The sequence below is a fragment of the Diceros bicornis genome, chromosome 36 (assembly GCF_020826845.1).
Source record: "Diceros bicornis minor isolate mBicDic1 chromosome 36, mDicBic1.mat.cur, whole genome shotgun sequence".
NCBI lineage: Eukaryota > Metazoa > Chordata > Mammalia > Perissodactyla > Rhinocerotidae > Diceros > Diceros bicornis.
In genome coordinates, this window is record NC_080775.1 from 6,686,604 (window position 1) to 6,702,757 (window position 16,154).

General features: G+C 49.0%; 1 protein-coding gene across 3 annotated transcripts; it reads left to right on the forward strand.

Annotated features, from left to right (window-relative positions):
* Positions 1-10,206: 10,206 nt before the first annotated feature.
* On the forward strand, positions 10,207-14,072 carry LOC131398723 (calmodulin-like protein 3). 3 transcript variants are annotated; one of them, XM_058532358.1, is made up of 2 exons: positions 10,207-10,218; positions 13,571-14,072. In XM_058532358.1, exons 1-2 carry the CDS (start codon positions 10,207-10,209, stop codon positions 13,982-13,984), a joined length of 426 nt encoding a protein of 141 aa, XP_058388341.1. In that variant the 3' UTR covers positions 13,985-14,072. The 3 variants fall into 3 exon arrangements, with proteins under 3 accessions (XP_058388341.1, XP_058388340.1, XP_058388339.1); XM_058532357.1 differs by lacking the exon at positions 10,207-10,218 and adding an exon at positions 10,668-10,689 and having other exon boundaries at positions 13,563-14,072; XM_058532356.1 differs by lacking the exon at positions 10,207-10,218 and having other exon boundaries at positions 13,535-14,072.
* The last annotated feature ends 2,082 nt before the right edge of the window (positions 14,073-16,154 follow it).

Consider the following 16,154-nt stretch of genomic DNA (forward strand, 5'->3'; position numbering starts at 1 on the left):
ACTAACCGGCCTTCTCTCTCTTTCCCACCATCTTGTCCAGCCAACTGCATTTCTTAGAACCAGAGCTTCCTTCTCATCCTGCTTCCTTCTTCAGGGAGGTCGTTCTTTCCTGCTCTGGAGCCTCACACTGGCTTTAACTGGTCCGTGGTGAATAAGTGACGGTGGTGTATTTATGTTATTGTCTGAAGTCCCCTGGTCGCAGCACAATTCTGTGCCTGACATAACCTGGCCCCTGGTATTCCTGCCGCCTTTGGTGATGGGATTTCTGAAAACCTTTTGCATCAGTGTCCAATCACATCAGTTGACCCTAGCCTTATCTTTCACTTAGTTATCCATTCCAGCCTGACCACACCTCCTTGCCTAACCTGGGTAGAGCCACACCGATGCCTCTGCCCCATTTACCTGAGGGAGAGGGGTGATATTCATATTAACATACTGAGCTCCTTCTGTGTGCCGGGTGCTCTGCTAAGTAAGGGCTTCGATGTGTGACCTCGTCTTGTCCTCACTGTTGATTCCTACATTGTGGATGAAGCAACTGAGGCTTAGAGATGTCACGTAACTCGTTCACGGGAGAGCCTAGAATTTGAATCTAGGTCACCTTGCTCCAGAGCCCAGGCATCATAGTGCCTCTCCATATCTGATAACTTCAAGTGTCCTTCCTACACCTTTGAAGACGGCCAAAGCACAACTCAAGCAACACTTGGGGGCCTGGTGAGAGCTGGCAGCAAAGGCTTCCGCCATGCGGCCACAACCTCACAGTGCACCCTGTGACAAAGCACAGTCCTGGCATCAGTCGATGCCCAGCACTGGTCAGGGACCTGTCTTTGATCTGGCAGAAGGGCAGAGGGCTGCGGAATGACAGTGGGACCACAGGGTGTACCAGAAGGAGGTGGTGTTTCAATCATTGCTCTGCCTCTCACCAACTACCTGGCTTTGGCAACACTCTTAACTGACTAGAGTCAGTTTTTTTGTTTTTGTTTTTTGTGAGGAAGATTGGCCCTGAGCTAACATCCATGCCAATCCTCCTCTTTTTGCTGAGGAAGACCGACCCTAAGCTGACATCTATTGCCAGTCCTCCTCTTTATTTTTCCCCCTTTTCTCCCCCAAAGCCCCAGTAGATAGTTGTATGTCATAGTCACACATCCTTCTAGTTGCTGTATGTGGGATGCCGCCTCAGCATGGCAGGACAAGTGGTGCATCGGTGCGTGCCCGGGATCCGAACCCGGGCAGCCAATAACGGAGCACACACACTTAACCGCTAAGCCACAGGGCCAGCCCCTGCCAATCCTCCTCTTTTTGCTTGAGGAAGATTGTCCCTGAGCTAACATCTGTGCCAATCTTCCTCCACTTTGTATGTGGGATGCCGCCACAGCATGGCTTGATAAGCGATGCATAGGTGTGCGCCCAGGACCCAAATCCACAAACCCTGGGCTGCAGAAGTGGAGCACGTGAACTTAACCATTATGCCACCGTGCCAGCCCCTACAGTCAGTTTTAAATTTTAAATCAGATAACTCGGTAAATGTACTTGGTCCATAGACAGTTCTCAATACATTTCTATGAAATCCTTGGAAACAATTTCACCGAGAATGCTATCATTTGCATTATCCTTTCAGTATCACCTTCATCAGTCTGTATTTACTTAAGTCGACCATTATCCTCCTATCTTCTGGAACATTCTGTGACAAGCCACCCTCTGAGTCTCGCTTGACCTTCTCTCTTACTTGATATCCTTGTCTCTGTTTATGCAAATCTCTTTATTTGAGCTTTGGTTTTTCCCTATTTTTCTTCCAATTTCCTCACCTGTGTTTTTAATGTCAGTGCTCACCATTAAACACGTGGAGACAACGATCTGTTTTTTTAAAGATCTCTTGCCTTGAACTCTTCCTTAAGAGCTTTTTTCACATTTTTTTCACCATGTCTGACCACTTTCTGGCATCTTGAAAAGAGAGCAGAGCTTCTTCCCCACCCTGATCCTCCCTTTTATTAGAGTTTTAATATCTTTCTCTGCTATTGTAGCAGGAGTTCCCCCCTCCTCACCTCCCTAACTCCTCCCAGCACAGGGCCTCCATCCTCTTACTGTGCAGAATCAGAAGGGCCGATATTTTTACAGCTTACTCTCCGTTTTCCTGCACATAAATCCTATCACTTATACTGGCCCATTTCCCTTTTTTAAGTATATTCCAAGCTGTTATCATTTACAGTGAAATAACTTTCTTTTAGAGCTAAAGTCTTCTAAACCATTTCTAAATATTTGAGTTCACAGTCATTTTGATTGTTTCCTCAAGCCATACCACTTTCCCCTAAGATGCATTTGCAATTCCTTCCTCCAGGCATGTATATATGCCATAGTTTTGTAACTCCCTATTGTATTTTTAAAAAGATGTTGGGGTGGGAATTGGGGAGAGCAGCGTTGGGGGCCTTTCCCTATCGGCCAGCACAAAAAGCCCCACCCAGCCCTTTACATGTCACACATCTTCCATTTCCTTTCTCGTATGAAAATGGTGCCCACCAAGGGTTTTCTGTTCCAGAGCCTTCCCTCTGCAAAGGCTGCTACCAGCCTCACCCCTGTCAGGTCTAGGGGTCAGCTGCTCATACCCCAACTTCTCAGGGAGCAAAGTGGCTGCTCTCCAGAGCTGGTGATAGACACACACCATGCTTCCAGCAGGCGAAAGGAGGAACGTCTCTTGTGCATTCCACTTGATTACATAGAGACCACACAGATGCTGATTCCTGCTAGCATCTTATTAGCAAAAATGGCGGTTCCAGCTTCTAATCCCTTCTCTCCCAAGAACTCAGATCAGGCACGAAGCCTTTGGATCTGGCTGAGGAACTGTAGGGTGGCAGGTGAAGGTGGGGAGTGGAAGTCAGCTCTACGGGGCAGACCCTGCGCAGGGCTCAGCCCTCCTTTCTCTCAGAGTCGGCAGTATTATTGGACACATCCGTGGTCTCTCATGGAAACCTCCTCAGGCATCATGCTGGCAGTTCTGTGAGCCCACCCTGCCGGTCCACCCAAATGCTCTGTGCCTCTGAGGCCTGACAGTAAAGGCAGCCCTTCCCCACCACCCCCAGTGCATGCTCTATCCTCACTCCTACTTACTTCATGGAGCTCAAGCATCAGCTCCCCTTGGGCGAAGCCTTTCTCGTTCCTCCATGGAGTCCATCGCCCCATCCTCTAAGCACCCATGGTGTTTGTTCCTAATGTGTGTAGCTGGACCACGAGCCCCTTCACAGTGGGGGCACTGTCATAACCATCCTGTGTCCTCAGGCCGGGCATGGCCCAGCAGAAAGTACTCACAATAGCACAGTAATTTGATGAATGAATGGATGGCTGAATGAATGAATGAGATACAAAGCTCTGCCAACACTTAAAGTTCTTTCTTTCTCCTGATCCATTCTGCAAATCAAAATCCACTTCTCTGTCCATCAGACATGCGCATCAAACTTCTCCTATCCAAGGGACTTGGAGGCCTTCAGATATGCGCTTGGATCCATCCCAACGCAATTCATATTCAGGGTCCCCGAGGAGTCTTTTCTCCCTTGGGGCCTGTGACACACAGCCTCACAACACCACGTCCTTGCTCCTCAAAGAAGGAAGCGTGTGTTTTCTCTGGTTTCCTCCTCCATCCTCTGCGGCACGTCTTCACTCTTCATTTCTTAAGGACTCTCGCGAATAGGCATTGCAGTAAGCACAAGTAGCTCTTAGGAGAAGCCACACCTGTCAGATCTTTTCGTTTTTTTCCTTCCTTCTTTCATTCTAGTTCTTTGGCCTGTTTCTTCTTCTTCCTGCATCCAGCAAGCTCCACTGGCAGCTGATGCTCACCCAGGGCACGTCCTTGACTAGAGAGAGAAGGAGAACTCGCAGAACCCAGCACACACCAGTTCCCTCCTTCCCTCGCTGACTGCCACTCCCCGGTACCTCCTCACTGTGTCCTCTTGGCCCACACCACACCCTTCCACCTCCTGGACATTGCCACGTTTCCCAGGGGCGTCCCTTTTCTGAATCACCACATTTGGCCTCTTCTCCGCATGCGACGCTTCGTCTCAGGTGAGATTCTTTTGATCATCAACGTATTCCTTTAGAGATGAGGTCAGGGGTTGTCTGTTCTCTTCCTTGTACAAATGCAGAAATGCAGATGCAGAAACGCCACAGGGTTTTCTGTTGGTGGCAATCTCAGAGTTGGGACTGGACCTCAAGACTCCTGATTCGCGCTAGGATGCTGGACCATGTGGTCAATGGCACCAGGGTCGTGAGCCATCCTGCCAGTCCCCTACCACACAGCACCACTTCTGGGCACCAGGCCCTCCATTGTCTTCAGCCAATTTCACTAATCTCGTTCATCCCAGGAAACTGGAGTTCTATCCCTGCTGGGTCTGCACTCAGCCATGTGACCTTGGTCAAAGCCTTCATCATCCATTCAACAGATGTTTCTTGAACACCTGTAGTGTGCCGGGGGCTATGCTGGACCTGGAGAACCTCTGATGAACAAGACACTCTCCCTGCCTTCAAGGGGCTTGAGGCTGACGAGAGACTCCCTCAGCAGCTGGAAATGCACCCCAGGCCCCGTTCCTGGGTGGCCTGTCCTGGGCAGCACACAGAGGGCCTGACTGGAGCCAGGAGATCCTTCTGCTCGGCCCATTTTTGTCCCTCACTAAGTAGATGTAAAGTCCTGGGTAAATGCTTAAATTTGATGGCTTACACTGTCTGGAAAATGAGGGATTCGACCGGATGGTAGCTTTCGGAATTTCTTTAGCAGTGGAAGCCATTTTTCAAATGAAATCTTACTGACTTGTATGATAAATAATAGTTTATATTTACTGAGCTCTTACTGTCCCACCTGCCCTTCTGAACCTTCTCATGTCTTAATTCATAGTGCCCTCTGCTACGTGTGTGCCCATTTTACAGACGAGGACACTGAGCCATAAGAGTTGCAACTCGCCCTACACGTATGAAGCAGTTAAAAGCGAGCTTTACCAGTTGGTGGTGGGGGAAAGAAGGAGGCTGGGCCCCCCGGGCCTCCCTTCACCTTCCCTCTCTCTCTGTGCAGCTCTGGAAGGACCTTTGCAGAGTCCAAGGGTTTCAAAGAGCAAGTTCAAAACCACTGGATGAATGACTCCAAGGTGAGCTCTGGTGAAACCAGAACTGCCTTTGCCGAACCTCTTCGCCTCCCTCAAGTCACTCATCCAGGTACCGAGCTCACACCCCAAACCCTCCTGCTTTCTCCATACCTCATGTGCTTACCAGCAGGCACACCCGTGCACACAGGGACACTTGAGCCACATGCACACACACACACACACACACACACACACACAGGTCTTCCTGTATTAAATGCAAGGCTTTTCCTCACAATCATAAACTTCAAAGCTTGGAACTTGGAACCAAAGCTTCTGCTGCCTGTCGGTGAGCTCCATGCCCCTCAGGGAAGTTCTCAGATGATAATTACCACACCCCTGTGGTTATGGGGCTTAACGAAGCAGACGAGGCTTCTGAGCCAATTATCAAATGTATCTTGGTGTCAGAAGACCTAGAGCATGTGACCCCCGCCCCTCAGCAACATTACCCCCTTTAATATTTTCTCTGTTTGTCAATCATTTTCAAAACAACAAATATGCAATTTGAAAGACCAGTGGGTCATACAAATGAGCCCTTCCAGAACCAGCACACTCTGCTCCCCACTCTGCCCTCCACCACCCTGCCCTCCACCTTCCCCTTCTGCCCCCCAAGGCCACCCCAGAACCCCTTCACCTGCTCGCAGACCAGGGGAGGCAACGAGTGGGTGCAGGTAAGCTACTTGGGAAAAGTCACCAGTGCCAGCACGTAGCGCGAAAAATCGCCCTTTTCCCAGGAAAGTGGGAAGTCCCAGAAGAGATTTTTACTTGTTTGGCTGCTTTTATTGTGAGATTTATTACCAGTGTGCTTTGGTTTGGGTGGTCATTTAATTTAATCCCGATTTAATCAAAATGGCTGTCAGGAATTAAACACAGGCCATTTTCATGTCCCTCGTGTTGCCTCTTCGTAAATGCACTGACTGAAGTGCTCAAGGACACAAAGGCGCTAGCCCCAGCAGTTGAGTAGCTAAGGAGCTTGTTGGTACTTAAAAGGCGGCCTTGGCACAGGGTGGGGCACCCCGGGGGCTGACCTCATAAACCAGCCACCTGCTGAGCAGTGGGACCTGACTGTTTCTGATTGTTCAGCTTCCTCCACACTTGGTGGACTTCATTCTGCAGGTGAGGCCTCGAATCATAAAAGTGAACCACTCCTGCACTTTACGACTGAGGAGGAGGCAACGTGCAATGGCCCTGTGTGCTCAGGGAAAGGCGTTTTCGTGCACCAGCCCCCTAAATGATGACGTATCTGGTTATTTATCAGATTTCAATGAAGCAACTCACTTCTCTGATCTAGAACAAAAATCTCCTCCTTGAACTTAAACTCCAGCGCAGCCCAGGACAGCCCTGGAGGAATCTTGATGATTCACACAAGACTGACCAACGTCATTCCAAGAGTTGGGTCATGCACTGAATCTGGAACAGCCTTTGGTGGGGAAGTGAGAGGGGAAGGCCCAGGACCCCTGGTTCCCACAGAAAGTCTGCCATTTGTTGAGAAGACTCTCTCCTAGCAACGGGGGTGACTAAGAAGGTGTTATTTTGCTCCACGGTCAATATAAGTTGGAACAGAGAGCAAGACACATTTACTATCAGTCTATGCGGGCCTTGGAAAGCAAGAAACAGCAGAAGTAGCTGGTCGATACCATGTGCACAGTTCAAATGCCACTGCTGTCCCAGATGAGGTTGAACAACACTGTTATTCTCATCATCAATGTCTCATCATTATGGCCCTTGATTTTCTGCATCATTGCTGTTGTTTCTTAGACTGTGAACTGCAAAGATCCCAGAAGGACAACATAAGCCGTGGACCCCCTGCAAACTCAGGCATCTGGACCTTCCCAGGAGACTTTAGGGAGGTCCTGATGGAAACTTTAGCTGCTGAGACCAAAGACCCCAAAGACAGCCTGGGACAAGAGACAGCCAGAGCTTATCCTGGGACGTGTGGTTGGAGCAGGGGGATTCCAAGGGTCTATTTTAACTCTTCCTTTTGAATGTTTCCCAAAGTGGCCTTAGAGCCACACGAGCAGAGCCCACCCCCAAGGGGAGACGTTGAAGGCCCAACCACAGGTCCTCTGGCCACGCTCCAGTCCTTCCCAGGACCCCTCCCACCTCTACTCTGAATCCTCTGCTCTGTCCCTCTGCCTGGTCCCTACAGACTGCTGCTGGTCAGACTGTCTGCCTAACTTTCACATTTGGCTTTGAGGAGAGAAGTCCCAGCTCACCCCTAGATCTGCTGGCCCTCATCACTTCGACTGTGCTCTGGCCTCTCTCTAAGAAGCCCGTGCCAGAGTCCCAGGGTGGTGACCATAATAAACAGCGAGTTAGATACAAGTGCCACGTGACCAGACAGGCTGCAGGGAGTTGGGGGCATAAGTCCATCTTCACAAGGCCCGGGCAATACCGAAGGTGTGCATGGGGGTGTGGGTGCTTTCTAGCATCGATGTGGAGATGTGAAACAGAGGACAAGCCATGGGTAGGTGTCCAGAGGTGAAGCATCAGCAGCTGCTCCCAGGGGCCCACACAGAGGTCACCAGTCCCCACGGAGCCACTCAGCAAACCTTAGAACAGTAGAGGGGGAAATGACAGACCACACGAGATGAATAAATGGCATTTGGGCAAGACCATCTGAGTCACATCGTGGAGGTTTTGAGCCAGAGGGAAGGACACGAAGGGAAGATATGGTTCCAGCATCCTCGTGCAGGTGGAGGCAACACTGCCCTTTCGTGACAGTGTGACCTTCTTGTAGTCTGTGCATTTGGCAAATGTTGATTGCAGGCTACTCGGCAAGGGCCCGTCCTACCTCAGAGGGCTTGACAGGGAAAGAAACCAGAAGCAGCCTCACCTCTTGTGAACTTACATGGGAAGAAACAGAAAATAAGCAAGTAAACAAACAAACGAACAAGATAAATGTAGGCGTGTAAGTTATGAAGAAGTTAACAGGGGACTAAAATAGAAGTGATGAGGTGGAGGAGGAGGCTGAAGTACAAGCGGCTGGTCAGGGAGGGCCTCGCAAGGAAGGGATACTTGACTTTTGACTGAAGTGACATGAAGGAGCAGCTGCTTGAAGATCGGGGACAGAGTGTCCAAGCAGATGGAGCAGCTCATGTGAAGATGCTAAGGTGGAAATAAGGTTGAGATTGTTCAAGGAGCAGAAAGTAGGCCACTGTGGTTGGAGCATAGTGTTGTGGGTGGGTGATGTGATGAAGGTGAGGAAACAGTCATGGAAGATCAAGAGGACACTGTAGGGAGTTTGGATTTCACTGAAATCCAAAGAGAGGCCATTATAGGGTTTTGAGCAGGCAATGACATATACTGATTTATAACACGAAAAGGGAGGCCAGTTATGAGGCTGTTGCGGCATCCTGCCTCGAGATGACGGTGGCCTGGTGCAGTGATGTGTCAACATAAAGCTGAAAGACTAGACGGGAAGTGCAAGAGAAAGGGACGAATTACATATGACTCTTAGTGTTTTTTTCTGAACAATTGAGTGAATTGAGTGGTTTTTTTCAAAGAGATGAGGAAGACTGGGGGGAAAGCAGGTTCAGATGAGGACCATGAACTCCTTTACATGAGTGAGATTAGCGCCCCTATAAAACAGGCTCCAGAGAGATCCCTACCCTTTCCACCATGTGAGTACCCAGCGAGAAGTCTGCAACCCAGAAGAGAGCCCTCACCAGACCACGCTGCACCCTGATCTCGGACTTCCAGCCTCCAGACCAGTGAGCAATAAATTTCTGCTGCTAAGAAGCCACTCAGTGGGTGGCATTTTGCTATAGCAGCCTAAGCACATTAAGACAGGTGTTGATATTTAAATTGGGGGAAAGGAAGTAGATAAGCCATTGTTAGGGGTGGCGAATAGCTTAACCAAGACAAAGAGAGAGAGAGAAAGGCCCAGGGCCACTCTCGGCCACACCCATTCTAGCAGAGCACAGAAATGGAAGTGGTTGAAAAGATTGGAGAATCCTAATCTTCATCTTTCTCTATAGCCCCAGCAGGAGAGGCACATTCACTAGGGGGCTGAATGAATGCTTTTTAAGAAAAGCTATTACAGCACCAATTCAGAGGGAAAAGCACCTTGGGTCATCTGCTCTTCCAAGGAAATGACAACAGCAGGTGAGTTGCCTCACTGTGTGTCCATTGGGGTCTTCAATAACACCATACTCTGTAAGGCCAACACTGTCCCTGCCGATTCCAGCGTCCTCAGTATCTCTCACCTCCAGCCCAGGGATTCTACACCCAATTCAGACTCCTGGTTCCCAACCCTCCACTGCCATGGTCTTTCAAGTGTGTTCCATGGATCCGTTTTGGGGGATGTTGTCCCCAGTACCCTTTCATAGGATCTGGGAGGTCAAAACTATTCTCATAATAATAGCAATACATTATTTGCTTTTGTCACTGTGTTCACATCTTGCACTGAGGTCAAAAGCAACGGTGGGTAAAATTACTAGTTCCTTAGTGTCAATTAAGACTCCTGTGCCATTCATTGTGTTCTTCACCACCACATAGTCTCAATTAAAAAAAATAAAGCCAATTTCACTTGAGTGTTCTTGGAGAAGTAGTAAAATGTTATTAAATTTCAACCCTTGCACGCACACGCTTAATATTCTGCTGAATATTGAAATACGATGGTTGTCATGGAAAAGCCCTTGTGTTGAGTGCATGAGTAGCAGGATCAGCTTTTTTCATGGAATGTCATTTCGATTGGAAAGAACAGCTGACAGACAAACTATGGTTTCTCAGACTTGGTATTTGGCAGACATTTTGTCGAAAATGGATAAAGTGAGCCTGTCACTTCAAGAAAAACAACTGACGGTATTTGTGGCCAATGATAAACTTTGAGCTTCCGACTGAAAATTAGAATTTTGGAAATTTCAAACGTGCGCCTGTGAGCCTGAGACTTTCCAATACTTAACGACTTTTCGAATGGAATTGGTGGTGATATTAATGAATGTGATTTTTTTTTTTATTATATGTGTGATGGTTCAACATTCTGAAGATCTGCAGAACTCAGGGAACCAATATTTTCCAAATGACCAAGGCACGGCATTACAAAAATCATGCATGAGGAAAAGATCCATTCAAAGCACAAGAGTGACCAATGGATTTTAAGGTAACAGTATGAAAAGTTCATTCACATGGATTCAGATTCCACACTATAACTAACCTTTAAGAAACTACCACTTGTCATATTTTGATATGGTATCAAAGAAGAATATGCACAATTATCTGAGTCATTTAAGTGTTCTGCCCGTTTCCAACTGCATATCTGGGTGAAGCTGGATTATCCCATGCTTCAAATCAAACTAACACCTTCCCACAGACCGAGTACAGAAGCAGACAGTCTTCTATGAAGCCAGACATTAACGAGATTTGCAAACTTATTTTTTAAGGTGCCACTCTACTCCTTATTTTTTGTTTTAGAAATATAATTATTTTTCATAAAACTATGTTATGCTAACATATAATGGATAATGGATTTTTATTTCTATTTTTTAAAAGTTACAAATGCATAAAAATATGTTTAAAGGGGCCAGCCCGGCGGCGCAGCATTAAGTATGCATGCTCCTCTTCGGCGGCTGGTGTCCCCAGGTTCAGATCCCGGGCGCGCACCAACACGCCAGTTGTCAAGCCATGCTGTGGCGGCGTCCCATATGAAGTAGAGGAAGATGGGCATGGATTTTAGCCCAGGGAAGATCTTCCTCAGCAAAAAAAGGAGGATTGGCATTGGATGTTAGCTCAGGGCTGGTCTTCCTCACACACACACAAATATATATATTTATTTAAATATTTAAAATTTTTCTGTTTTCATTTCAAACTCAGAAAATATTGATAGATATACCCCACATAAACAAAAGCTTTTTGGAGTCCTCGATAATTTTTAAATGTTAGGATGGGTCCTAGGACCACAAATATATTCTATAGGGAAAGGAGTCAGGGTACTGAGAGGCTGCAGGGAGAGAACGGCAGAAGCTCATGAAATAAAACACATCTCCTCTGTCACAGTTCCCTAACTAGCGAGTCGCAACAATTCAGCCCGTCACTGCACTGTCCTTAGTGAGTCATGAGTAACTCTGTTTAAAATCCTTACTGAGTTCTCTTTCAAGGTGACTTTTTGAAGAACACACTTAGGCGAAGGCTGGATATTTGAGCCTTGATGCCATGAAACCTACAGACACCTTTTGGCCACGGACCCTTTTGTAGGTGAAGTAGGCAGGAAGCAGGAATGTACTCCTGTCCAGCGTTGAAGTCTCCATCCATCATAGGACTGTCTCAAGCACAGGTTTTCCCACGGTGCCAGCCCTTGGTTCTCCAGGACACTGTGTCAGTTACATGCCCGTGTCCAGGGTTCTCCTTCTGCCTCCTGCTGCTACTGCCCTTGTATTATTTCATGAATACGTCCCTTTGGGCGTTAAGGTTCAGCATATGAATTTGAGGCGGGGGGACACATTCAGACCATATAGTCCCATTCATCAATTCTTTCTTTCATGGATTGTGCCTTTGATGTTGTATATAAAAACCCAACCCCAACCCAAACTAGATGACCCTGGGTTTGAGTATCATTGCCATACCCAAGGTCATCCAGATTTTCTCCTCTGTTATCTTCTAGGAGTTTTACAGCCTTGCATTTCACATTTCAGTCTATAATTCATTTTGCATTACTTTTTGTGAAGGGTGTAAGGTCTGTGTCCAGACTCATTTTTTTTTTCTTTTTTGGCATGTGGATGTCCAGTTGTTCCAGCACCATTTGTTGAAAAGACTATCTTTGCTCTGTTGTACTGCCTTTGCTCCTTTGTCCAAGATCAGTTGACCTCATAAAAAGGGTCTATTTCTGGGGTCTCTATTCTGTTCCATTGATCTTTGTGTCTCTTCTTTGGCCAATACCACACTGTCTTATTTACTGTAGCTTTATAGTTAGTCTTGAAGTCAGGAGGCGTCAGTCCTCCTACTTTGTTCTCCTCCTTCAATGTTGTGTCAGCTCTTCTGGGTCTCTCCAGCTTGGACTTTCGTGGATTTCCACAGGCAAACAACCTCTTCTCACTCTGTGGGTGGTCATTGCCCCAGGCTTCCTGGGGGTTGGGAGCTGAGTCTGTGTGCTCCGTGAACATCCCATTTCACCTTCTTGAGAATATCTGCTCTAAAAAATACCCCTTACTTCAGCTCTGCCTCCCCCTAAACCAGGGGCTCAGAGTTGCAGACATACCCTTGCTTAAAACATCAATCAAAGGATAAAATGCGAACTCATCACCACATCCTACAAAGCCTCGCTTGTCTATCTTTCCTCATCTTCTTCTCTCCCCCTCACTCATTAGGTTGCAGCCACACTGGCCACTTTTCTGTCCCTTGGCTATGCCAAGCCCTCTCCCACCCCTGGACTCTGAGCTGGCTCAGCATCCCTGCCTGGAAAACTCCTCCTCCTCCTTCAGGTCACCCTCAAGTGCAGCTCTGCAGAGAAGCTTGACCACTGCTGCAGAAGTAGCCTCCCCACGTTCTCCTCACATCAGCCCTTTTATTTCCTTCAGAGCATTTATCAAAAAGATCTAATTACCCTGCTTTTGTTTCTTTGTTAGTTTACTTGCTAACAAGCTGTCTCGCTGATGGAATATAAGCTTCTCAAGGACTGGGAGTTGCCTGTCCAGTTCATGGCTCTATTCCCAGCTTCCAGAGCAGCACCTGAGCATGGTAAGCCCTCCATAAATATCTATGAATGAATGAATGAATGAGTGAATGAATGATTGGAGGAAATTCTTCTCCACTCATGTTTTTTCTGAAGATAAGACAGTCTGCTTCTACCTGAAGAAAAACCTTTTCTTCCTCCTCTGAATACCCACTTGGGAACCCTAAGGCTTTCCGGCTTTGGAAACCAAAGAGTAGGAAAGGAAATTCCTTTCAGGCAAAGACAACTTCTGCTTTTCATCCTGCCCCAAACCTCAACCCAAGGGAAGAAAGGGTGCAGGGCTGGTAATTTTATTGAGTGAAGGGTGTGAAGATTGGGGAGGAGAAAGAGGAAAGGGAAAATTCAAGGAGGAAAAACCCAAATTAATCTCCATACACATTGTCCACAAGGCCTTCATTGAAGGTGTCCTTGCAGTGGCTCCTGGCAGCTCTGAATGACAGCGGGGCAGAGAGCCGGCTCCCCACACAGAGCTGCTGGCGTCAGCGCAGTTAGCCGACCAGCCTTGTTCGTAGTCCCCACTCCTGTTCAAACACGACCTGCCCTTCAGGCAACCACAGGGCGGGGAGTCTGAATGGTGAGGGAGAATCCCGCTCTTTCTTAAGCACCAGCAAGTCAAGCCAGGACTAGAACGCCAGCCGGCCGCCCGCCCTCGCATCACCTCCTGTCCTCCAGAGCCAGGAGAGGAGCCCAGCTGCGGCCAGAGTCGGGGACCCACAGGCACCTGCACCTCCGCCACCACCCCACACCTCCCATGGCTGACCAGCTGACAGAGGAGCAAGTGGCCGAGTACAGGGAGGCCTTCAGCCTGTTTGACAAGGACGGGGATGGCACCATCACCACCCGGGAGCTGGGCACCGTCATGCGGTCCCTGGGCCAGAACCCCACGGAGGCCGAGCTGCAGGCCATGGTGAGCGAGATCGACCGTGATGGCAACGGCACCGTGGACTTCCCCGAGTTCCTGAGCATGATGGCCAGGAAGATGAAGGACAGGGACAGCGAGGAGGAGATCCGGGAGGCCTTCCGCGTGTTCGACAAGGACGGCAATGGCTTCATCAGCACCGCCGAGCTCCGCCACGTGATGACCAGGCTGGGGGAGAAGCTGAGCGACGAGGAGGTGGACGAGATGATCCGGGCAGCCGACGTGGACGGGGACGGGCAGGTGAACTACGAGGAGTTTGTCCGCATGCTGGTCCCCAAGTGAGGGGCTGGGGTCCGGATGCTGTGGCCCCCGCCCGTGCTGTCCCGGCTTCATGCTTTGCTGAGACATCTGCCTCAGGCCTTGCATTACTTCCTCCATTCCTCCAGCTTCCTCTGGACATGGTTTCTTCTCAGGCAGGGTTGATTCAATCCTCCTCTCTGCATCTCACTTTTGTCCCCTTTCCTGCCAACATTCCCCCACCCTCCTCTCATCCAGAATGACACAGGCCGCCCCCAAGCCCAGCAAACCCTCAGTGCTTCTGTCACGCAGGAGTGGAAGGAGAAGCGACATCACTGTGCACAGACATTGAGCAGAGGATCAGTAAAAGTTACACTGACTCGGCTGTCCACGAGGAGGGCGCAGTGTGGCTTCAGAGAGCACTCTGGACCGGACCCCTTAGAGGCACTCAGCCCTCCGTCCAGGGCAGCTGCAGCCCTCAATGCTGGAATTCTGGAAGCTTCCGTCACCTGAAGACTTCATCTACAGTTGGATGCGGGCTGGTGGGAGGAATCTCAGCCCTGGAGTGAGGGAAGGTGATGGAGACTTTGACAACTGAGAACAGGTCTCCTGAGAAACATCACTTCCCTCCACACGGCGCCCGCTTGTTCCCTTCTGTCTTCGCCAAACCACTCTGACTCACCTTTTAAAGCTGGGTGTAAAGCCGGGGTCTGTTGTAACATGTCTGTATTCTTCTCCATGGAGGGAAATTTGAATGGAAGGAAGAGGGACGCCGCAGGGGAATAAATAAAACGCTTGTGTTCCTATCACATTCCTTTTTCTGATTCCAACTGACATGATACTCGTTAAGTCCAAGGTTTGAATGAGGCAGGAATCTCCATTTTTGTGCTTTTTGAAAATACAATGAAATCTTGTATTGGTGGGCATAGTGAAAAGAGAGAAGTCTAGGGAAGGTCAATCTTGAATATTTATTTCAAATAAAATGGCTAAGTCGGTAGCAAAGAGCGGTTAAAAATCCACGTAGAGCTCCTGAAGGTCTGAGTGGATTCCAGCTGGGAGGAACCCTGATCACGTTGGTGTTTCTCCTCTATCTGCTCTGGCTGTTGTGAAGGCTCTGTGGTTACAAGACGGAGAGGACTAGAGAGGGCTAACGCGTGCCCAGCACGTGTGGGGCAGAATGCACTCACTGCAGGCTACTGCAGCCTGCAGTAGGTCCCATCAGGTAACCCAGAGGGCAAAGGGGGCTTGTCAGAGATTATTTTAGTTCCAAAGGGAGGCACTGTTCTATGGGGTGTATGCTACACTGGGGAGTCCATCAGAAAGGGCTGCCAGCCCTGGGATGGTCACAAAGCAGCTGGCCGCTCTCAGGTAAGTCCTTCTTCCCTGACACCCCCTCCCCATCATGCATGTTTCCTCACATGTAAAACGAAGAACTTGGGCTTTGGGGGCCCGACAGACAGGGATTTCTGGCCTTGCGATTATGGCTGCCCTGCCTACTGTGCCCGATCACTGATCGTCTCCATTATGATAGCTGACACTCTCGGGGCCCCTTCTGGGCGACAGGCACTGGGTGCCACCCACTGTGTGCACAGTAATTCACTACCACCCTATGTGCTAGCTACTACCAGTAGCTTCCCTGTCTTACAAAGGAGGAAGCTGAGACGCAGAGAGCTTAAGGAATCAGCCTGATGTCCCACAGCTGGTAAGAGACAGAGCTAGCATTGAATGCCAGTCTGTGCCCTTAACTGCGCTGCACTGCCTGTCCACAGCCCCTGCACGTCTGCTGTCACCTGATGATTATAATAGTGCCTCTCTCGAACATTTGTGAGTGTTAGAAATAACCCTCTTAACATGCCTGGCATGCAGTAGGTGCTTAATAAGTGACAGCCACTATTGCTATCACCTTTAGGAATCCCTGCTGGCTCTAACACTCTGGCAACATATTTCCACCCCTCAGAATAGTCCAAAGGAAAAGACAAGAGCGAGAAAGTGTGGGAAGAGGCAGGAGCTGAGGGACCCCAGGGGCGAGTCTCAGATGGGAAGGGGCCCCAGGGTGGCATGGCTGTAAAACCCCTTCGAGTGGTGCTCTGACAGCAGGATCTTGCAGGAGCTAACTCTCTGCAGCCCTCAGAGGAGATCAGGCCTGGCTGAGCACCTGCAGAGGACACTTGGGAACAAGCCCTGTCAGTGCAGACAGAGCATCCAGATGTCACCG